Consider the following 21804-nt stretch of genomic DNA (forward strand, 5'->3'; position numbering starts at 1 on the left):
TATGGATTGTCAGATAAAACTGGGTTAATCACTAACATAGAGTTAGAATTATTTGTTACTGGGCCAGGAATGTAATTGGGTCATTTCACTGTGTGTGGTGGTAAAGAGGGAATCTGACCTAGGGTCAGATTGCTTGCTCTTACTTAGATCCATGGTTGTCTTATCATATCAAAGACTGAAACTGGCTTGGGCCTTTTGTTTCTGTCTTCAAACACAGTCAAAAGAGCCAGCGTTGAACAAACATGAATGTTTTTGCAAGATAAGGATTGATTGAATGTAGTACTCTGAACTTAATGAAAGTCGAGTTTAGCCGCTCTCAGAGACAAAAGAAGTGGGCGGAGCAATAAAATAGCGGGAAAACTGAAGAGGACTATATAAGGTGGAGGGAGACCGTAAGGGGGGGTGCCATTCTGCAGACTGGTATCGGCTTTGTTGAAACTCTAATAAAGTAATCTTAATGCAACAAAAACTCTGTAAGACCTTATTTGTAATATAGTATAGTGGTTATTTTCCACAACATAATTGGCACCCGAGACGGGACTGGTTATAAGGGATCTTTGAGTGCTTTGCCATCGGGGGAGGTTTTGACGAATCACACAATCAGTGGCCACTGTTTAAACAAAGGTAAGCGATGTTCTTAATTAAACTGTGTGTTTCGATCAAGCTGAATCTGAGGGTAGGGTACGGAACGGTTCTCTCCAGAATATAAGGACCAAATTTAGCAGAAGAACAGAGTTTTTATTGGAATAAAGAATAAACATGCATGCAATGTGATTGTTGAAAAGTGTAAATAAGTTAAATCCTGTGCTACCGCTGTGGAGAGCTAAGTTAGCACTCCAGGGGGCTGGACGAGCAGGTGGCTAGCCAAGAGTTGTACATAAGACAGAGGGCCTACGGTACCGCTCTAACGTGGAGTTCATTGTTAGAGGACTGCTCGGGTAGGTGTGCATTATCCTGGAGGAGGGGATGCACAAATTAGACAGCTAATCAGGTAAAAACGTAGGTCATCCTGAGTAGGTGACACCATAAATTGGAAGTCGCGCTTTTCATCCCTAGTAGGTGAACAGTTGTGGACGCCACCAGGGCTTCAAAGTATAGAGAAATAATAAGATAGAGTAGGTCTGCTCATCTCGTAAGGGTGAATGGTTAGCTTGAGCGGCTGTGAGTCATTCAGTGATTCATTTAAGCACGAGTGGCGGCTTATCTGTGTGGGTGATCGGACAACAAAGCTTCTAAGGCTGGTGGAGAAAGGGCAAGCCCAATCTTGCATTGGGAAGAGGAGAATTGATAGTATGTGGATATTCATTTACTAACGGAGTGTGGAAAATTCACGTTACTGGGAGAAGAAAATTAAAGGTGTCTTTTCCCGGAGGGGTATGAGAAATCCTGTTGGAGGAACAGGTCATGTGTACGGGGGTGATCATATGACGGCAACACATTGAATTTCGGTCAAGCTTATAGGGGATCATTACATTTGGAAAATATAAAAGTAAATGTTGATAGAGTTAACATTCCAAATTTGGGTATTTTTATAGAAGAAAATTCCTGTAGGTTATACGAATATTGATTCTGTGTTTGGGAAGTAGCGTTGTGTGAATGAGGTATGAGTAAATTTCAAGTGTGGAGAATGAGCTGGTTATATAATGATACCTGGGGGGGGTATGGTAAAATTAACTTGCGGGAATAAAGAATCATTAGAAATACGAATGCGGTGGTTGATATGAATAATATTAAAATATGATGCATGTTATGTGCGGATAAGTGGTTATTAGAGAGTGGGTAAAAGTGAAATAATATGAGTGCTGGCTTGCGCGCCCAAGCACGTAGACATACGTGGGGGGTGGGAGACAGTACATAGATCATTTGATAGAGATAAAATTAAGTATTATAATAGCTAATTATCATTTCAGAAGCAGAGGTGATATGGTCAAGGAATTTTAGTATATTAGGGGGAAAATATAATTCATTTGAGTAAAGTCGTTAGATCTGTTTCCAAATCAAGGAACGTAGGTTTGACTTGTTGACTGCTAAGTTATTTGCGTTGAGCTTGTGAGATCTGTGTCCTTTAAAGAGTATAGTTCGAAAGCACAGGGGAGTGAGTGTCTTATTTTAATGGGAGATGAGACAATGGAACAAAGGATAAGAAGAATATTAAAAGAAAGGCAAGGGATAATCTCGGGTTTTGGAAAGAAGAAGAGCGAGAAAGAAATCTTGAAACTATTCTGTGAGGAAGGAAAGAGTTGGAGGGACAGCATAGCCAAGGCTAGAGGGATAATGGAGAGTGAACCAAAAAAGGCTGGTTTAACTACACCACCACCATACACAGAAGGGGGGCAGTATTCTCAGGTCACAGGTTTAGTCTCAATAAAAGGGAATGTAGAGATAGAAGAAGAGGAAAAAGGAAGCAGCAAGTTCAACACCAAGGAGAGGAGAACAATCACATTTAGGTATAAACTGTTATGAAAAACTGAGGGGGATGTTAACGGAGCTGGGAAATTATGTTTCTGTAGATATAGTTTAACCAACACATTAGATTGTGATTCTAAAGACAGAGGTTAGAGTCCTCTTATCCACCGAGAGAAGTCTGTTCTGTGAAATACTGTTTCCTCAATCGGATCCCTCATCCCCTTAGTGATGTACCTATTTATCCTTTGAGAAGCCTTTGCTGCCAAACGGGAGGTCGCATCAATTGAACTGACTTCAACAAATGTAGAGTGACTGCACGGGTGCCCTCTGATGATCATTTAAGTAAGGATAAACTTGCTAAGGCAATAATTAAACTTTGGGCAATTGATGTCGTTCATAACCACTTTGCAGGTGTTCTGAAATAACTCCCTGGGTTTACCATCATGCTGTGGATGTTTGGTCAGGACGTGTCATTTTAATTTGTTCGTTTTGAGAGACTCATAACTAAGCATTTCCCCACACAAAACACATTGTGTGCGCTCCTCGTTATTTCTCGAAGTTTGTATGAAACCAAGAGAGAGAAACTCATCGCTGTATTTGCACTGTATGAGCTCAGTCAGAACTTGTGGCTAGCTTGCGTCCATTTGATGACAGCGGTGAGTGATGGAAAGTGAGAATGACAAGTCGGTGGCTGACAGCGCATCATCTGCTGCTGAACGACAGCGCTGCAGCGTATGGGTCGCGGAGTGATCTTCAATAAAACTGCAGAAAGAAGATCTGGTAAACTGCGAAGCACACAGGAATATCCCTCCCACTTGCACAGCTGCCAAACTGAGCAGAGACACCACTGCTAAGCAGAGAGCGCACTGAACAGAGAGCGCAGTTGCACTTGGCCAAATCAGTTCCAGTAATGTTTTAGATGGTTGAAAGCATAGTGATAACACATTGGGAATTCAACAAACTTTTTGTGTGGGTGAATATAGGTTGTAATCGCATTGATCAATGGCTCAACCAAATATTACCAAATTGCAGATTGCTTTATCATATGATGTGGTTAGCTGGTAGGTTGAACACCTATCCAGGGGTTGTGAGATCTGGCAGGTGTCTGAAATGTAGTCAGGCAGGAATCACTCACCATGGCTAAAGTAGCCCTCCTCCTGCCAGATGAGAAAGGCGTCTCCCAGGCTAGAGAAGATGAGTCCGGCCAGAATCTTGCGGGCACTGGAGTGGGCACCTAAGAAGCTGAAGCCGTGGGCAAGCATGAAGAGCCACAGGCAGAAGATGGGTAGACACTTGATGAGGGCGCTGAACCAAGAAGGGCTAGAGGTTGGTAGCCACAGGACAAAGTAGACACAGGTAGACTTGAAGAAGGGCACCAGCTTAGGGCCCTCACTCTTCACCTGGAACACAACATAAAACCCAAGTGAGTGAGTGAGTGAGTGAGTGAGTGAGTGAATGAATGAATGAACAGGAGAAGCTCTAGCAGCCCCTCTTGAGTGAGTGATTGGCTACATCCGATTCTCTACCCTTGTCCCGAAGTGTGCATTTGTACTGCACACTCCCCCTCATGGATTTAAAAGGAATGGTGAGATTCTCCCATAGACTGGTGTAAGAAATAAGGTGGAAACGTTTTCCAGTCATGCCTGCACCAATCCAATGCTTTTAAATGCAAGGGGAGTGAACGAGTTCACACTTCTGGAGAAAGGTATTGGAATGCAGCCAATGAGTGAGTGAGTGGGTGGGTGAGTGAGTGGGTGGGTGGGTCGGTGTTGACAGTTTGTTACACAGTAATCATTCAGTTAATCAGTTGTTGTGAAGACAGATTTGGAATTATAGCGTTCAACATTCAACATAATCCCAGCAAAAGAAGACGATTGGGAGTCATTTCAATAAAACGTTATTTATCCCCTCAGGGGCAATTAAGAAAGGCAAGTCAGGTACAAGTATCATCATGACATTCTACTACAAGGAACTGGGAATGTGGAATTCCTCTAAACAACTGAATTCCTAGAGAAGATCAACAACAAATGCGGGGCCATTCTTTAGCAGAATAATAACGACTCTCCTGAACAATATCATCACATTTGAAGGGATCAGTTTAAGCAAGGCAAAGCGCATAATTGCTAATCTTTATCGCATAATGAGTAGTTATTTGGTACGGAAGGTCATTTGTAGTTCAGTGATTCTGAGCAGTATGACAGCAAAGTAGTCAATCTAGTATAACGTTACAACAGAGCCTGCACTGTGTATGTATAGTCTCCTTGTCTGAAGTGCCCTCTTCTCTCTCTCTGTTATCCTATGGCTCGCTGATCACTGGTAAACACTTCCTACAGGTCAAAGGTCATGTGATCTTGCTTTGATGTGAATCTGGTGTAGCGTATAGTACATCTGCAGTGGTCAAAATCTGTATGGGTGAGGGAAGAGGGGGTGAGGGCAACTGCAGGGTAGGGCTGTTATGGTGACCATAAAAAAAGTATTTAGTCAGCCACCAATTGTGCAAGTTCTCCCACTTAAAAAGATGAGAGAGGCCTGTAATTTTCATCATAGGTACACGTCAACTATGACAGACAAAATGAGAAGAAAAAAAATCATGAAAATCACATTGTAGGATTTTTTATGAATTTATTTGCAAATTATAGTGGAAAATAAGTATTTGGTCAATAACAAAAGTTTCTCAATACTTTGTTATATACCCTTTGTTGGCAATGACACAGGTCAAACGTTTTCTGTAAGTCTTCACAAGGTTTTCACACACTGTTGCTGGTATTTTGGCCCATTCCTCCATGCAGATCTCCTCTAGAGCAGTGATGTTTTGGGGCTGTCGCTGGGCAACACGGACTTTCAACTCCCTCCAAAGATTTTCTATGGGGTTGAGATCTGGAGACTGGCTAGGCCACTCCAGGACCTTGAAATGCTTCTTACGAAGCCACTCCTTCGTTGCCCGGGCGGTGTGTTTTGGATCATTGTCATGCTGAAAGACCCAGCCACGTTTCATCTTCAATGCCCTTGCTGATGGAAGGAGGTTTTCACTCAAAATCTCACGATACATGGCCCCATTCATTCTTTCCTTTACACGGATCAGTCGTCCTGGTCCCTTTGCAGAAAAACAGCCCCAAAGCATGATGTTTCCATCCCCATGCTTCACAGTAGGTATGGTGTTCTTTGGATGCAACTCAGCATTCTTTGTCCTCCAAACACGACGAGTTGAGTTTTTACCAAAAAGTTATATTTTGGTTTCATCTGACCATATGACATTCTCCCAATCCTCTTCTGGATCATCCAAATGCACTCTAGCAAACTTCAGACGGGCCTGGACATGTACTGGCTTAAGCAGGGGGACACGTCTGGCACTGCAGGATTTGAGTCCCTGGCGGCGTAGTGTGTTACTGATGGTAGGCTTTGTTACTTTGGTCCCAGCTCTCTGCAGGTCATTCACTAGGTCCCCCCGTGTGGTTCTGGGATTTTTGCTCACCGTTCATGTGATCATTTTGACCCCACGGGGTGAGATCTTGCGTGGAGCCCCAGATCGAGGGAGATTATCAGTGGTCTTGTATGTCTTCCATTTCCTAATAATTGCTCCGACAGTTGATTTCTTCAAACCAAGCTGCTTACCTATTGCAGATTCAGTCTTCCCAGCCTGGTGCAGGTCTACAATTTTGTTTCTGGTGTCCTTTGACAGCTCTTTGGTCTTGGCCATAGTGGAGTTTGGAGTGTGATTGTTTGAGGTTGTGGACAGGTGTCTTTTATACTGATAACAAGTTCAAACAGGTGCCATTAATACAGGTAACGAGTGGAGGACAGAGGAGCCTCTTAAAGAAGAAGTTACAGGTCTGTGAGAGCCAGAAATCTTGCTTGTTTGTAGGTGACCAAATACTTATTTTCCACCATAATTTGCAAATAAATTCATTAAAAACCTACAATGTGATTTTCTGGAGAAAAAAAATCTATATTTGTCTGTCATAGTTGACGTGTACCTATGATGAAAATTACAGGCCTCTCATCTTTTTAAGTGGGAGAACTTGCACAATTGGTGGCTGACTAAATACTTTTTTTCCCCACTGTATGTGTGGAAGCAAGGAGATGCTACATGTGTTTATGTTAATTAACGGTCAATTACTGTGAGACCTGCAGTTATTTACTTGACAATCACCAGCTGACAAAATGTTGTGACCGCCACAGCCCTACTGCAAGGATAACGGTAGAGGAGGGGTGAGGAAGAGGGGTGATCTGTGAAGTCAGAACACAGCAGTCTTTTTTCATGTCAAATGTATCTCAAAGTTCTCCTTTTCCTTTGGGGTCTTTTTTAGGTTGCATTGCATTTCTGGTCTTCCGCTAGTCCTGACGAAGCAAAAAAAGAGGAACATTCAGCAGTTTTGGCAGCTGAGGTTTTTTGCACATCAATCTATTCAATCTTTCATTAAGAAATGTGCAGTTGAAGTCGGAAGTTTACATACACTAAGTTGACTGTGCCTTTAAACAGCTTGGAAAATTCCAGAAAATGATGTCATGGCTTTAGAAGCTTCTGATAGGCTAATTGACATCATTTGAGTCAATTGGAGGTGTACCTGTGGATGTATTTCAAGGCCTACCTTCCAACTCAGTGCCTCTTTGCTTGACATCATGGGAAAATCAAAATAAATCAGCCAAGACCTCAGAAAATAAATTGTAGACCTCCACAAGTCTGTTTCATCCTTGGGAGCAATTTCCAAACCCCTGAAAGTACCACGTTCATCTGTACAAACAATAGTACGCAAGTATAAAACGCCATGGGACCACGCAGCCGTCATACAGCTCAGGAAGGAGATGTGTTCCGGCTCCTAGAGATGAACGTACTTTGGTGCGAAAAGTGCAAATCAATCCTAGAACAACTGCAAAGGACCTTGTGAAGATGCTGGAGGAAACGGGTACTAAAGTATCTATATCCACTGTAAAACGAGTCCTATATCGACATAACCTGAAAGGCCGCTCAGCAAGGAAGAAGCCACTGCTCCAAAACTGCCATAAAAAAGCCAGACTACGGTTTGCAACTGCACATGGGGACAAAGATCGTACTTTTTGGAGAAATGTCCTCTGGTCTGATGAAACAAACATAGAACTGTTTGGCCATAATGACCATAGTTATGTTTGGAGGAAAGAGGGGGTTGCTTGCAAGCCGAAGAACACCATCCCAACCGTGAAAAACAGGGGTGGCAGCATCATGCTGTGGGGTGCTTTGCTGCAGGAGGGACTGGTGCACTTCACAAAATAGATGGCATCATGAGGAAGGAAAATTATGTGGATATATTGAAGCAATATCTCAAGACATCAGTCAGGAAGTTAAATATTGGTCGCAAATGGGTCTTCCAAATGGACAATGACTCCAAGCATACTTCCAAAGTTGTGGCAAAATGGCTTAAGGACAACAAAGTCAAGGTATTGGAGTGGCCATCAATGACCTCAATCCTATAGAAAATGTGTGGGCAGAACTGAAAAAGCTTGTGCGAGCAAGGAGGCCTACAAACCTGACTCAGTTGCACCACTCTGTCAGGAGGAATGGGCCAAAACTCACCCAACTTATTGTGGGAAGCTTGTGGAAGGCTACCCGAAACGTTTGACCCAAGTTAAAACAATTTAAAGGCAATGCTACCAAATACTAATTGAGTGTATGTAAATTTCTGACCCACTGGGAATGTGATGAAATAAATAAAAGCTGAAATACACTGCTCAAAAAGATAAAGGGAACACTAAAATGACACATCCTAGATCTGAATGAATGAAATAATCTTATTAAATACTTTTTTCTTTACATAGTTGAATGTGCTGACAACAAAATCACACCAAAATTATCAATTGAAATCAAATTTATCAACCCATGGAGGTCTGGACTTGGAGTCACCCTCAAAATTAAAGTGGAAAACCACACTACAGGCTGATCCAACTTTGATGTAATGTCCTTAAAACAAGTCAAAATGAGGCTCAGTAGTGTGTGTGGCCTCCACGTGCCTGTATGACCTCCCTACAACGCCTGGGCATGCTCCTGATGAGGTGGCGGATGGTCTCCTGAGGCATCTCCTCCCAGACCTGGACTAAAGCATCCGCCAACTCCTGGACAGTCTGTGATGCAACGTGGCGTTGGTGGATGGAGCGAGACATGATGTCCCAGATGTGCTCAATTGGATTCAGGTCTGGGGAACGGGCGGGCCAGTCCATAGCATCAATGCCTTCCTCTTGCAGGAACTGCTGACACACTCCAGCCACATGAGGTCTAGCATTGTCTTGCATTAGGAGGAACCCAGGGCCAACCGCACCAGCATATGGTCTCACAAGGGGTCTGAGGATCTCATCTCGGTATCTAATGGCAGTCAGGCTACCTCTGGCGAGCACATGGAGGGCTGTGCGGCCCCACAAAGAAATGCCACCCCACACCATGACTGACCCACCGCCAAACCAGTCATGCTGGAAGATGTTGCAGGCAGCAGAACGTTCTCCACGGCGTCTCCAGACTCTGTCACGTCTGTCACGTGCTCAGTGTGAACCTGCTTTCATCTGTGAAGAGCACAGGGCGCCAGTGGCGAATTTGCCAATCTTGGTGTTCTCTGGCAAATGCCAAACGTCCTGCACGGTGTTGGGCTGTAAGCGCAACCCCCACCTGTGGACGTCGGGCCCTCATACCACCCTCATGGAGTCTGTTTCTGACCGTTTGAGCAGACACATGCACATTTGTGGCCTGCTGGAGGTCATTTTGCAGGGCTCTGGCAGTGCTCCTCCTGCTCCTCCTTGCACAAAGGCAGAGGTAGCAGTCCTGCTGCTGGGTTGTTGCCCTCCTACGGCCTCCTCCACGTCTCCTGATGTACTGGCCTGTCTCCTGGTAGCGCCTCCATGCTCTGGACACTACGCTGACAGACACAGCAAACCTTCTTGCCACAGCTCGCATTGATGTGCCATCCTGGATGAGCTGCACTACCTGAGCCACTTGTGTGGGTTGTAGACTCCGTCTCATGCTACCACTAGAGTGAAAGCACCGCCAGCATTCAAAAGTGATCAAAACATCAGCCAGGAAGCATAGGAACTGAGAAGTGGTCTGTGGTCACCACCTGCAAAACCAGTCTTTTATTGGGGGTGTCTTGCTAATTGCCTATAATTTCCACCTGTTGTCTATTCCATTTGCACAACAGCATGTGAAATGTATTGTCAATCAGTGTTGCTTCCTAAGTGGACAGTTTGATTTCACAGAAGTGTGATTGACTTGGAGTTACATTGTGTTGTGTTACATTGTTCCCTTAATTTTTTTAAGCAGTGTATATCATTCTCTCTACTATTATTCTAACATTTCACATTCTTAAAATAAAGTGGTGATCCTAACTGACCTAAGACAGGGAATTTGTACTAGGATTAAATGTCAGGAATTGTGAAAAACTGAGTTTAAATGTATTTGGCTAAATTGTATGTAAACTTACGACTTTTCTCTCTAGATTCTCTCAATTGGCATAAGAATGAGGTGAGTTAAAGTCATGGACAGTTTTGACAGGTGGACCTAAAGACAGTAAAAGAATAGAGAGGAAATGTGCTGTGTATTGTTAACCCAGATGTTCACATGCTCTCTGACCCAAAAAAGTCAGACAGACACAAACCACTTCAGCGTGGACGGAATATGAAAGCAGAAGTGGGGAAGAGGCTACGGTCTTCCAAACAATGGTGCCTCACGTTGCCTTCTCTCTAACACTTCTCCCCCAACCTACAGTCTGTCACCCCTCTCATAGAAAGAGAACTGAGCAATTCGACCATGAATGCCTGATTTCACACTGTCTTCTCTGAACAGTTGATGTTGAGATGTGTCTGTGACTAGACTTGCACATTTTCCACATTATAAAATTTTTTTGGGGTAGGTACAAAACCAACCTCATACTTCCATTATTTTTTTAAAAACTGGTACCGGTTACCTTCAGACAGGCAAAATGGAGAACACCACCACCAACACTACATACGTTTTCGTGAGAAGACCGATTTTCGTGATACCTCATGGTCTGACAGACACCGCTCTAGCTCTGCCACCTTTCACCGCAGTTGCGGAAGTGCGACACTGGCGGATGCGGTGGATTGAGACGCATCCAACGCCAAAAAACAGATATCTCTAGTTTAAACTGACACATTTTGATGGGGATTTCTTCATGTAACTTATATTGAAGCACAGGTGCATCAATTGACTCTAGGGGGTTACAAACAAACCCAAACAACAAAACCTTGCTTATTCAACCCCTGGCCTGTGCTGCAGCTAGCAAAGATAACCGTGAGAAATAAAAGTTGAGGCGAACATACACTACATGACCAAAAGTATGTGGACATCTGCTCGTCGAACATCTCATTCCAAAATCATGGCATTATTATAGAGTTGGTGCCCCCTTTGCTGCTAGAAAAGCCTCCACTCTTCTGGGAAGACTTTCCACCAGATGTTGGAACATTGCTGCGGGGACTTGCTTCCATTCAGCCACAAGAGGATTAATGAGGTCGGGCACTGATGTTGGGCGATTAGGTCTGGCTCGCAGTCTGCGTTCCAATTAATCCCAAAGGTGTTCCATGGAGTTGAGGTCAGGGCTCTGTGCATTCAGTCAAGTTCTTCCACATCGATCTCAACAAACCATTTCTGTATGGACCTCGCTTTGTGCATGGGGGTATTGTCATGCTAAAACAGGAAAGGGCCTTTCCCAAACTGTTGCCACAAAGTTCAAAGCACAGAATCGTCTAGAATGTCATTGTATGCTGTAACCTTAAGATTTCCCTTCACTGGAACTATGGGGCCTAGCCCGAACCATGAAAAACAGCCAGAGAGCATCATTCCTCCACCAAACTTTACAGTTGGCACTATGCATTCGGCCTGGTAGCAATCTCCTGGCATCCACCAAACCCAGATTAGTCCGTCGGACTGCCAGATGGTGAAGCGTGATTCATCACTCCAGAGAACGCGTTTCCACTGCTCCAGAGTCCAATGGCGGCGAGCTTTACACCAGTCCAGCCGAAGCTTTGCGTTGCACATGGTGATCTTAGGCTTGTGTGCGGCTGCTCGGCTATGGAAACCCATTTAATGAAGCTCCCGACAAACAGTTATTGTGCTGACGTTGCTTCCAGATGCAGTTCGTAACTCGGTAGTGAGTGTTGCAACCAAGGACAGACGGTTTGTACGTGCTACGCCCTTCAGCACTCGCCGGTCCCGTTCTGTGAGCTTGTGTGGCCTACCACTTCGTGGCTGAGCCATTGTTGCTCCTAGACATTTCCACGTCACAATAACAGCACTTACAGTTGACCGGAGCAGCTCTAGCAGGGCAGAAATTTTACGAACTGACTTGTTGGAAAGGTGGCATCCTATGACGGTGCCACGTTGAAAGTCACTGAGCTCTTCAGTAAGGCCATTCTACTGCCAATGTTTGTCTATGGAGATTGCATGGCGGTGTGCTCAATTTTATACAACTGTCAGCAACTGGTGTGGCTGAAATTGCTGAATCCACTCATTTGAAGGGGTGTCCACATACTTTTGTATATATAGTGTAGATAACAGTACAGCGCCCCATGTTCTCATTGTGCTGATATTATGTTTACACGTGAAGCAACGGAAAGGGAAACTCCCGCCGAACAATTGCTCTGAGAATGATTGCTTAAACACAGCATGAAAAAGGCAGGAGGGTCAACCTTTCAACCTCATGTCCTCTGCTTCACATACACAGATATTTAATTTTCTCATCTTTCACTAATCCAACCCTTTTAGGTCTGTAAAATGTTTCTTCAAGGTAACTCCTGTTAAAGACTACAAACAAGGCCCATGTGACATGGCCCTCCATTGCTCTGTCCTTGTATCCCAGTGGTGCTGATTGTTCTCATGCCGTGTGTCCTCTCCTGTGTTGTTCTCTCTCTGTTCCCAAGTGGCTCACCCAGGACTGATAAGCTGACTAATAATACTGGGCACAGGGCCATAACTACATAGGAGGACATTAAACTATATATTTTTTACACAAAGAAAATCAATTACGGGTGAACATCAGCTCCGAACCCTCATATTCTTGATCTGACTGAGTTCTAATCGCGCCTACCTCTTTGCGAATGAGTGGAATCATGAACAGTGGTTTGTTTGTTATGTTCGCCTGCGTCTCCCAGGTTTGTCTTTTTAGCTGCACATTCACCACTCTCTCAAATGGCTAACTCCGCCCTCTTGCGGCACAGGCTGAGGGCCTGAGGGCCTGAGACGTGAAACTTACTACCTCAGCTCGGAGTCTGCTGAAGTAGGCCTAAGCAACTACAGACGCTGCCGACAGTGTGTTTGCGAGATGCCGGACAAAAGGCGATTTAAAAACCGTTCTGCGACTCCTGCCATGTCTACAGACATCCCCCAAACAAACAAAAAACGACTCTTGGAAAATGAGTGCACAACTGGTAAATAGTCACTTATAGATATGTCAGTCAGTCAGGTAGCTAGCTGCCGGCAGAGACTTCCATTGCAGTAACGTTGAAGGGCTCTGGCTAGTATTACTAAGCCAGCTAGAAGGATGAAGTAAGAAGCTAACGTTAAACGGAGCCTACCTCATAATAACGTTGCTTTACAGAGAGTAGGCTACTGAAACAGACAGTGATGTGGCACTCAGTGGTGAGGCCGAGGCAGGCTGCAACGCATGCAGGAGGAAGTAGAGGAGACAAAGAGAGAGAGGAAGAGCAAAGAGAGAGGTTAGTACAGTGATTCCCAATCTTGGGCTCCCCTGAGAAAATCTGTACAAATCTTATCAAACAAATTAGGAACTTAAAAAAGGAAGATATGTTTCAATATGAACATCTCCTCATGGCCTATCTTCCCTAGCGGCCTGCATTAAAATGCAATCAAAATGCAAACAATACAGTTCTAGAAATGTCCTACGTTTTTGTTTATATCTGTGGTTGTTCGTCTTATCGCGATCGCCCACTGGAGTTTATAGTTTACCCATTACCTACCTTTTTTTACTAGTACATCACTGATATTAATACAGAATCGTAAGTAATATTCTAATAATTCATGTGAATGTAATAATATGATCATCTGTGTGCTCCATTGATGTCTGTTTGTGCGGCGCTTGATTAGTAATGCCTAGGAATACAAATGTGAAGGCTATATAATTTGAGAAAAGAGATATCTATGTAAAGAGTTGATGATTTTATGCAATTCATCATTACAACTGACTGAACAGTCACTGATGCTACGTGTCAGTGTGAATAATGTATCATATTTCCCCCCTTTCAGGGGTATAACATTATAATTGTATAGCTATTTGGCTATGTGTTTTTAGATCAACTGTATTGAATGAACCTACAGCAGCCAAGTTGATAATGGCTGGAGTCATTTTTGCTTGTGTTTGCTGTTCTCCAAATAGCATTGAAAAGTTTTTCTTTTTATTGTATAGAAATGCAGTAAGAGAGCTTAAACTCACTTGCAAACATCTTAAATCACTTAAAGTGCTGGGACTTGTGATAAGATCTCGAAGGAACAGGGAAGTTGTATCTTTGTTTATGACACAGGCCCAGAGAAAGAAGCATGCTGCTTCAATTTTCGCAATAAGTGTATTTTGAGTATGAGTTCAACCTGCTTGTTTTTGGTATCTACGATACAGTATTTATGGTATCTACAATATGGTATTTACGAGGCTGTGTTTGAGAACAAGTGGGATGTCTTCACTGACATGTTCAAACTCTCCCTGACCGAGTCTGTAATACCTACATGTTTCAAACTGACCACCATAGTCCCTGTGCCCAAGAAAGCGAACGTAACCTGCCTAAATGACTACCGCCCCGTAGCACTCACGTCGGTAGCCATGAAGTGCTTTGAAAGGCTGGTCATGGCTCACATCAACACCATCATCCCAGAAACTCTAGACCCACTCCAATTCGCATACCGCCCCAACAGATCCACAGACAATGCAATCTCAATCGCACTCCACACTGCCCTTTCCCAAGTGGACAAAAGGAACACATTTTACATTTTAGTCATTTAGCAGATGCTCTTATCCAGAGCGACTTACATTTAGTGCATACATTTTTTCATACTGGTGCCCCATGGGAATCGAACCCACAACCCTGGCGTTGCAAGCGCCATGCTCTACCAACTGAGCTACACAGGACTACCAATGTGAGAATGCTGTTCATTGACTACAGCTCAGCGTTCAACACCATAGTGCCCTTAAAGCTCATCACTAAGCTAAGAACCCTGGGACTAAACGCCTCCCTCTGCAACTGGATCCTGGACTTCCTGACGGGCCGCCCCAGGTGGTAAGGGTAAGCATCAACACATCTGCCACGATGATCCTCAACACGGGTGTCCCTCAGGCGTGCGTTCTTAGTCCCTCCTGTACTCCCTGTTCACCCACGACTGTGTGGCCAAGCACGACTCCAACATCATCATTACAGAGACCTGGCAGTGTGGTGCCAGGACAACAACCTCTCCCTTAACGTGAGCAAGACAAAGGAGCTGACCGTGGACTACAGGAAAAGGTGGGCTGAACACGCTCCTATTCACATCGACGGGGCTGTAGTGGACCAGGTCGAGAGCTTCAAGTTCCTTGGTGTCCACATCACCAACAACTATCATGTTCCAAACACACCAAGACATTCGTGAAGAGGACACGACAGCACCTTTTCCCCCTCAGGAGACAGAAAAGATTTGGCATGGGTCCCCAGATCCTCAAAAAGTTCTACAGCTGCACCATCGAGAGCATCCTAACCGGTTGCATCACCGCCTGGTATGGCAACTGCTCGGCATCCGACCATAAGGCGCTACAGAGGGTAGTGCGTACGGCCCAGTACATCACTGGGGCCAAGCTTCCTGCCATCCAGGACCTATATACTAGGCGGTGTCAGAGGAAGGCCCAAAAAATTGTCCAAGAATCCAGTCACCCAAGTCATTGACTGTTCTTTCTGCTACCACACGGCAAGCGGTACCGGAGCGCCAAGTCTAGGTCCAAAAGGCTCCTTAGCTGCTTCCACCCCCAAGTCATAAGACTGCTGAACAATTAATAAAATGGCCACCCGGACTATTTACATTGACCCCCCCTTTGTTTTTACACTGCTGCTACTCGCTGTTTATTATCTATGCATAGTCACTTTACCCCTACCTACATGTACAAATTACCTCGACTAACCTGTACCCCTGCACATTGACTCGGTACCGGTACTCCCTGTACAGTTTATAGCCTCGTTATTGTTATTTTATTGTGTTACTTTTTATTGTATTTTTTACTTTATTTTATTTAGTAAACATTTTCTTAACTCTATTTCTTGAACTGCATTGTTGGTTAAGGGCTTGTAAGTAAGCATTTCACGGTAAGGTCTACACCTGTTGTATTCGGCGCATGTGACAAATAAAAACCGATTTGATTTGAATGTTTTTTTTGTGCTGAGACAGTGTGTCTGTATTCTGTGTTCCATAAAGCACTGATCTAAGGAAAGTTATGCTTTTTAAACCGATAATTGAGGTTAGGATTTGGGTGGGCTATGTCTTCCTCGTGTTCTAACCTTATCCTCAGAACTTACATGAAAAACTAGGAAGAATGAAGAAATTAAATTAGGAAAGAGCGGTAACACTTTATTTGAAATCACTGTTGGAGGCCTCTGTAATCTGTTATGTCACTGTTATGAAGGCCTTTAGATGGAGAGTCTAAGTGAAGTGCTTCTGAATGTTGCATCTATTCAATGCCTGCCCTCTCAAATGTCTGCCAACTGTCTGTCTATCTGCCTTAACCTCATACATGTCTCCTTTCAAAGCTCAGTTTCTCAGCCTTTTCTTTCTCAGGGATGACTCGCCAGCCCTGTCAAGTTTATAACGTAGGCCTCCTGTAGCTCAGTTGGTAGAGCATGGCGCTTGCAACGCCAGGGTTGTGGGTTCATTTCCCACGGGGGGCCAGTATGAAAAATGTATGCACTCACTAACTGTAAGTCGTTCTGGATAAGAGCGTCTGCTAAATGACTAAAATGTCAAATGTAAATAACGGCATGTTTCAAAATATATCCTTCTCTGTTTTAGTTCTCACACTTGGTTCTCTCCAGCCTTACTGTATCATTAGAAGCATTATGTGACTGAATGTCTCCTTTTCAAATGGCCTACTTTCAAATGTTTTAATATATCCGTCTTTCTCTTCCACTGAGTTTCTCTGTCTCATGAAGTTTAAAACAGCAGGTGGCGAGATCTACCCAGACAACACTAACACATTCATCTACCTCCTCTTCTTCCTTCTGGTTGGCTCACTCAGCAGCAACTGTCAAAATGTTTAATTGACTGACTCCTTTCAGTATTCTGTTTATCTTTCTTTCTTTCTCACAGACGGCTACCGAGCCATACTTGAAAGTTTGAAGCGGAATGTGTCAAAACATTGCATTGATTGTATCCTTTCTATCTGTCTTTCTTTCTCACAGACAGCTACCGAGTCATACTGGAGCATGTGTCAAAATGTCGCATGGAATGACTCACTTCATTTTGGCTTTGCCATCAGTGTGTGTCTGCGGGAGACTGAAATAGATGCAGGAGACCAAATGGCACCCTATTCCCTATATAATGATTACTTTTGCCTAGAGCCCTATGTGCCTTGGTTAAAGGTAGTGCACTATATAGGGAGTAAGGTGCCATTTGGGACGCATACTGAGACTAAGGGAGACTGAAGGTAACATCAGTCAGTGGTGACTAACAGTCCTGTTTGACAGACAGTTGTTGCCCAGCAGAGATGGCATAGCCTATAAAAGTATGCATTTCTTTACATTTACATTTTGGTCATTAAGCAGACACTCTTAGAGTGCCTTCAGAAAGTATTCACACCCCTTGACGTTTTCCACATTTTGTTGTGTTATAGCCTGAATTTAAAATGGATTACATTTAGATTTTTTTGTCACTGACCTACACAATACCCCATAATGTCAAAGTGGAATAATGTTTTTGGAAATGTTTACAAATTAATCAATAATGAAAAGCTGAAATGTCTTCAGTCAACCCCTTTGTTATGGCAAGCCTAAATAAGTTCAGGAGCAAAAATTTGCTTGACAAGTCACATAATAAGTTGCATGGACTCTAGGGTTGGGCCGATATGATTAAATCGAATATCGTGATATTTGACTGAAAATGTATTGTGAAATGCAAGACGATCTTGACTATACTGAATTTGAACTTTACAAATCAAAACTGTGCAGCTTTATCAGTTAGGATGTATCAATATGTTAAATGAAGCCTAAAGGAATTAACTAAGCATTATTTTTTCGCCATATTAAGATTATTTAATGAGAATATTACTATAATATCGTAAATAAAAACAAAAATGTGAATTATCTAGTTATTAACATTTCAAAACGATTATATCGGATATTGCAGTATTTGGAGTAGCATATCGTAGAAGAGGTCTGCCCAAATGTCGCGCAACCCTAACACTCTGTGTGCAATAATCATGTTTAACATGATTTTTGAATGACTAACTAATCTCTGTAACCCACACATACAATTATCTGTAAATTCCCGCAGTCGAGCAGTGAATTAAAAACACAGATTCAACCACAAAGACCAGGGTGGTTTTCCAATGCCTCGGAAAGAAGGGCAGCTATTGGTAAAACAAAAAAAAACAGACATTGAATATCCCTTGGAGCATGGTGAAGTTATTAATTACACTTTGGATGGTGTATCAATACACCCAGTCACCACAAAGATACAGGCCTCCTTCCTAACTCAGTTGCCGGAGAGGAAGGAAACCGCTTAGGGATTAACACCATGAGGACAATGGTGACTTTGACAATGGCTGTGATTGGAGAAAACTGAGGATGGATCAACAACATTGCAATTACTCCACAATACTAACCTAATAGACAGAGTGAAAAGAAGGAAGCCTGTCCAGAATACAAATATTCCAAAACATGCATCCTGATTGCATAAAGGCACTAAAGTAATACTGCAAAAAATGTGGCAAAGCAATTCACTTTTTGTCCTGAATACAAAGTGTTATGTTTGGGGAAAATCCAATACAACACATTACTTAGTACCACTCTCCATATTTTCAAGCATAGTGGTGGCTGCATTATGTTATGGGTATGCTTGTAATCGTTAAGGACTGGGGAGTTTAAGATAAAAAAGAAGCAGAATGGCGCTAAGCACAGGCAAAATCCTAGAGAAAAACCTGGTTCAGTCTGCTTTCCACCAGACACTGGGAGATTAATTCACCTGTCATGACTCCCCTGGGTGAGGATCAAAGGCCTCACATCAGCTTGGCAAATGGCTGACAACAACCAGACCCTCTTACCCACAGGGGGACTGTGCCGGTCTTGACACCTTAATACTGCCATAAATTAGAGAGGAGGAGAATCTCTGGCATTCTAGTATGGTGAAAGGAATGCCTTTGTTTCAGAGACTTTTTGCCGCCCAAAAACTTCAACATCCAACAATGAATATTGGGACAATATATTTCAACATCCGAACGTTGGGAATGATGAGAAATGGAATATGGAAAATGTATGTCTATTTTGTGATGTCATTAAAAATGGTATAAAGGCGTTATAACTAAAACATTGTGACTTGAAAAGCTTTTACACTGTGTATATCAGGCTTACATCCTTTACCTTGTGTAGAAAATATCAAGGAGGAAGACAATGTTTTCGTGAAGATAAGAATGTGATTTTAGCTTTCTAACAAAATCATATGATGATAATACTTTTGCCTCGTAACTAGCCACGCCCGAGAGCGCTCAGAGAGCATGTCAGTATGACGGAAACGCCCCTCTTTACCAGAGTGCATAAAAGATTGAGATAAGAATTATCAGATCAGACTAAACGGACCTCAAGCTGCAGCTTTTGTTCATATTGGTCCTGACCCTGAAAATCAACACGAGGTGAAGACGACAAAGTTGCCTCCACTAACAATCAATGTTACGGCTGAGTATCTGTTCTAATTACTGTCTCTTAGGTGAATTTAAGTGGGACCATCCTGTTACTCTCTTCAAGCCACCTTCTACTACACTGCTCTCATCACCCCACAGCGGATCATCGACATGGCTGATTAGCCGTCCTCAGAGGACCACTTCCATAACGAGTGAAAGTAAACAGACAACTAAGAAGAACATTGTGACCTCTTGTGGACAATCTGAGCCTTACATCTAAAAGGCCATCCGAAAGAGAAGGCCCAATCGACCCCTTCCCACGAAGGCCTGGGTCCAACAGAGATACACGACGAAGACCTCCAACACGTAAATACATGCATTGCTTTTCTTCCCAAACGGGCGGCAGTTCGGGGCAAAGTATTAGGATTACTGTGAGCGTAGGTCCATATGTATCCAAGTGTTCTCTCTCTCCCTCTTTAACTCACCATCTTTTGTAAGAAGTGTCATATTGTGTTAGTCCGCTAGGGACCAGTTTTCATTGTATTAAGTTTCTAATCCCTACCTATACAGTGTACGTGTTTGTATCTTGTGTTATCATTTTTAATTAGTTAGTAAATAAATCATTAAATCAATGTGTGTTACCGAATGATCAGTAAGACCCGGGTTCGTGCAGACTTAAAGAGCCTACGACTTTCAGAATGAGACTGATATGAGGTAAATTATTAATATATGACAAGAGATATCTAGATATCTTCAGAGTTAATTCGGGAACGGTAACTCGTTAAAAACTTTTCCTGTGGTGCCCCAAATTCCTAATGAGTTAATTGTTACATGATTCATTTAGTCTAGTAACAATTAAACATAGTAGGTAATTATTAGATAAATAATAGTCATCACAATAATGAGTCACGTCACAACACACCTTTCAGCAGAACAATAACCTAAAACACAAGGCCAAATCTACATTTACATTTACATTTTAGTCATTTAGCAGACGCTCTAATCCAGAGCGATTTACATTATTTTTTATACCCCCCGTGGGAATCGAACCCACAACCCCCATCTACACTGGGGTTGCTTACCAATAAGACAGTGAATGTGGCCGAGTTACAGTTTTGACTGAAATCTACTTGGAAATCTATGGCAAGACCTGAAAATGGTTGTCTAGCAATGATCAACAACCAATTTGACAGAGCTTTAAGAATTCTGAAAAGAATAATGGCAAATGTTGCACAATCCAGGTGTGGAAAGTTCTTAAAGACTTACCCAGAAAGACTCACAGCTGTTATCGCTGCCAAAGGTGCTTATACAAAGTATTGACTCTGGCGTGTGAATACTTATGTAAATGAGATATTTCTGTATGTCATTTTCAATACATTTCTAAAAACATGTTTTCACTTGGTCATTATGGGGTATTGTGTGTAGATCAATTGAATCCATTTTGAAGTCAAGGGGTATGAATACTTTCTGAAGGCATTGTGTCCAGAGCGACATACAGATATTCAACTAAGGTAGATAAGACAAACACAATTAACGCATTTCTTCTGTTTTGATGATCCCAATGCAAACAAACATTGAAAGTGTGTTATTGCATGGTTGATTGGTAATCTAGACCTGCTCTTGTATCCTATCGAAGAATCATACGGTTAATGGCTGGAGAGAGTGACTAAAAAGAAGGACGTTTTTATGCCGCATGAAAGTATAGTGCTGCATTTGTTGTGCTGAGAGACCCATCTAAAGCTCTTCAAATGTTCTTGTGACAAACCTAATTAACACCACAACCAATGTCTCTTTCTTCAAAGACTTCAACCTAAGAGTAAGCTAGCTGAAACCCACCATTTGGCAAAACACAATACTTTTGTGATGTGAAACCAATGTTTCAAGACTCACAGTTATTGCCAGCTCAGCAAGACAGTACAAACTGATCTGGGACTAGGTTACCACTTTTACACTGCGACCCAAAAAGAATTAGCATTGGCTCCGGATCCACCATTAGGAAACACTACAGCCGCGTGCATGTTGGGGCAGTCGTAATAAAGTCCCATCATGCCATCTATGCATTCTGGATCATCTGGCACTATGTTGATGAGTGTCAGAAATATGACAAACACACACACACACACACACTCTCTCCCCTTCTCTCATCGTACTCATCTTGGCAAAGGGGGTACAACAGGGGTACAAATACGGCCCTGGCATGCACAGCCGGCGAGTGGGTTGTATTACTGCTATGTTCATTGTGATATCCTATACTGCATTAGATCTTTCCATAACACCGTACACACCCAGGGGTCACATTAGGATGAGAGCAGGGGGACAACACTACAATATCAAATGCTCTGCTTTTAGCAACCAAAAGACAAAAACTTTGACAGTGGTTCCAAAGTAAACCCCGTAAATGTAATTATAATAAGTTACTTGTATGCATTGTGTAGCCTAACAACACTATTAAATACATGTAATACACTTAATATAACATGTTACCGTGTTAACACTTGACTAGTATTGCACTGTTCATAGGTGCACAGAAAAGAGAGGGATATTCATTGCTGTTACAATAATAAGTTACAGT

At 42.9% G+C, this 21804-nt stretch overlaps 1 protein-coding gene across 1 annotated transcript in view; it reads right to left on the minus strand.

Moving 5' to 3' along the window:
* tmem86a (transmembrane protein 86A) overlaps positions 1 to 21804 on the minus strand; it is a 70845-nt gene that overhangs the window by 13513 nt on the left and 35528 nt on the right. Inside the window, exon 2 of the mRNA XM_041837620.1 lies at positions 3542 to 3806. Within this exon, the coding sequence (XP_041693554.1) occupies positions 3542 to 3806 (265 nt within the window). The remainder of the gene's footprint in view (positions 1 to 3541; positions 3807 to 21804) is intronic.

This window comes from Coregonus clupeaformis, chromosome 19 (assembly GCF_020615455.1).
Source record: "Coregonus clupeaformis isolate EN_2021a chromosome 19, ASM2061545v1, whole genome shotgun sequence".
NCBI classification, from domain to species: Eukaryota; Metazoa; Chordata; class Actinopteri; order Salmoniformes; family Salmonidae; genus Coregonus; species Coregonus clupeaformis.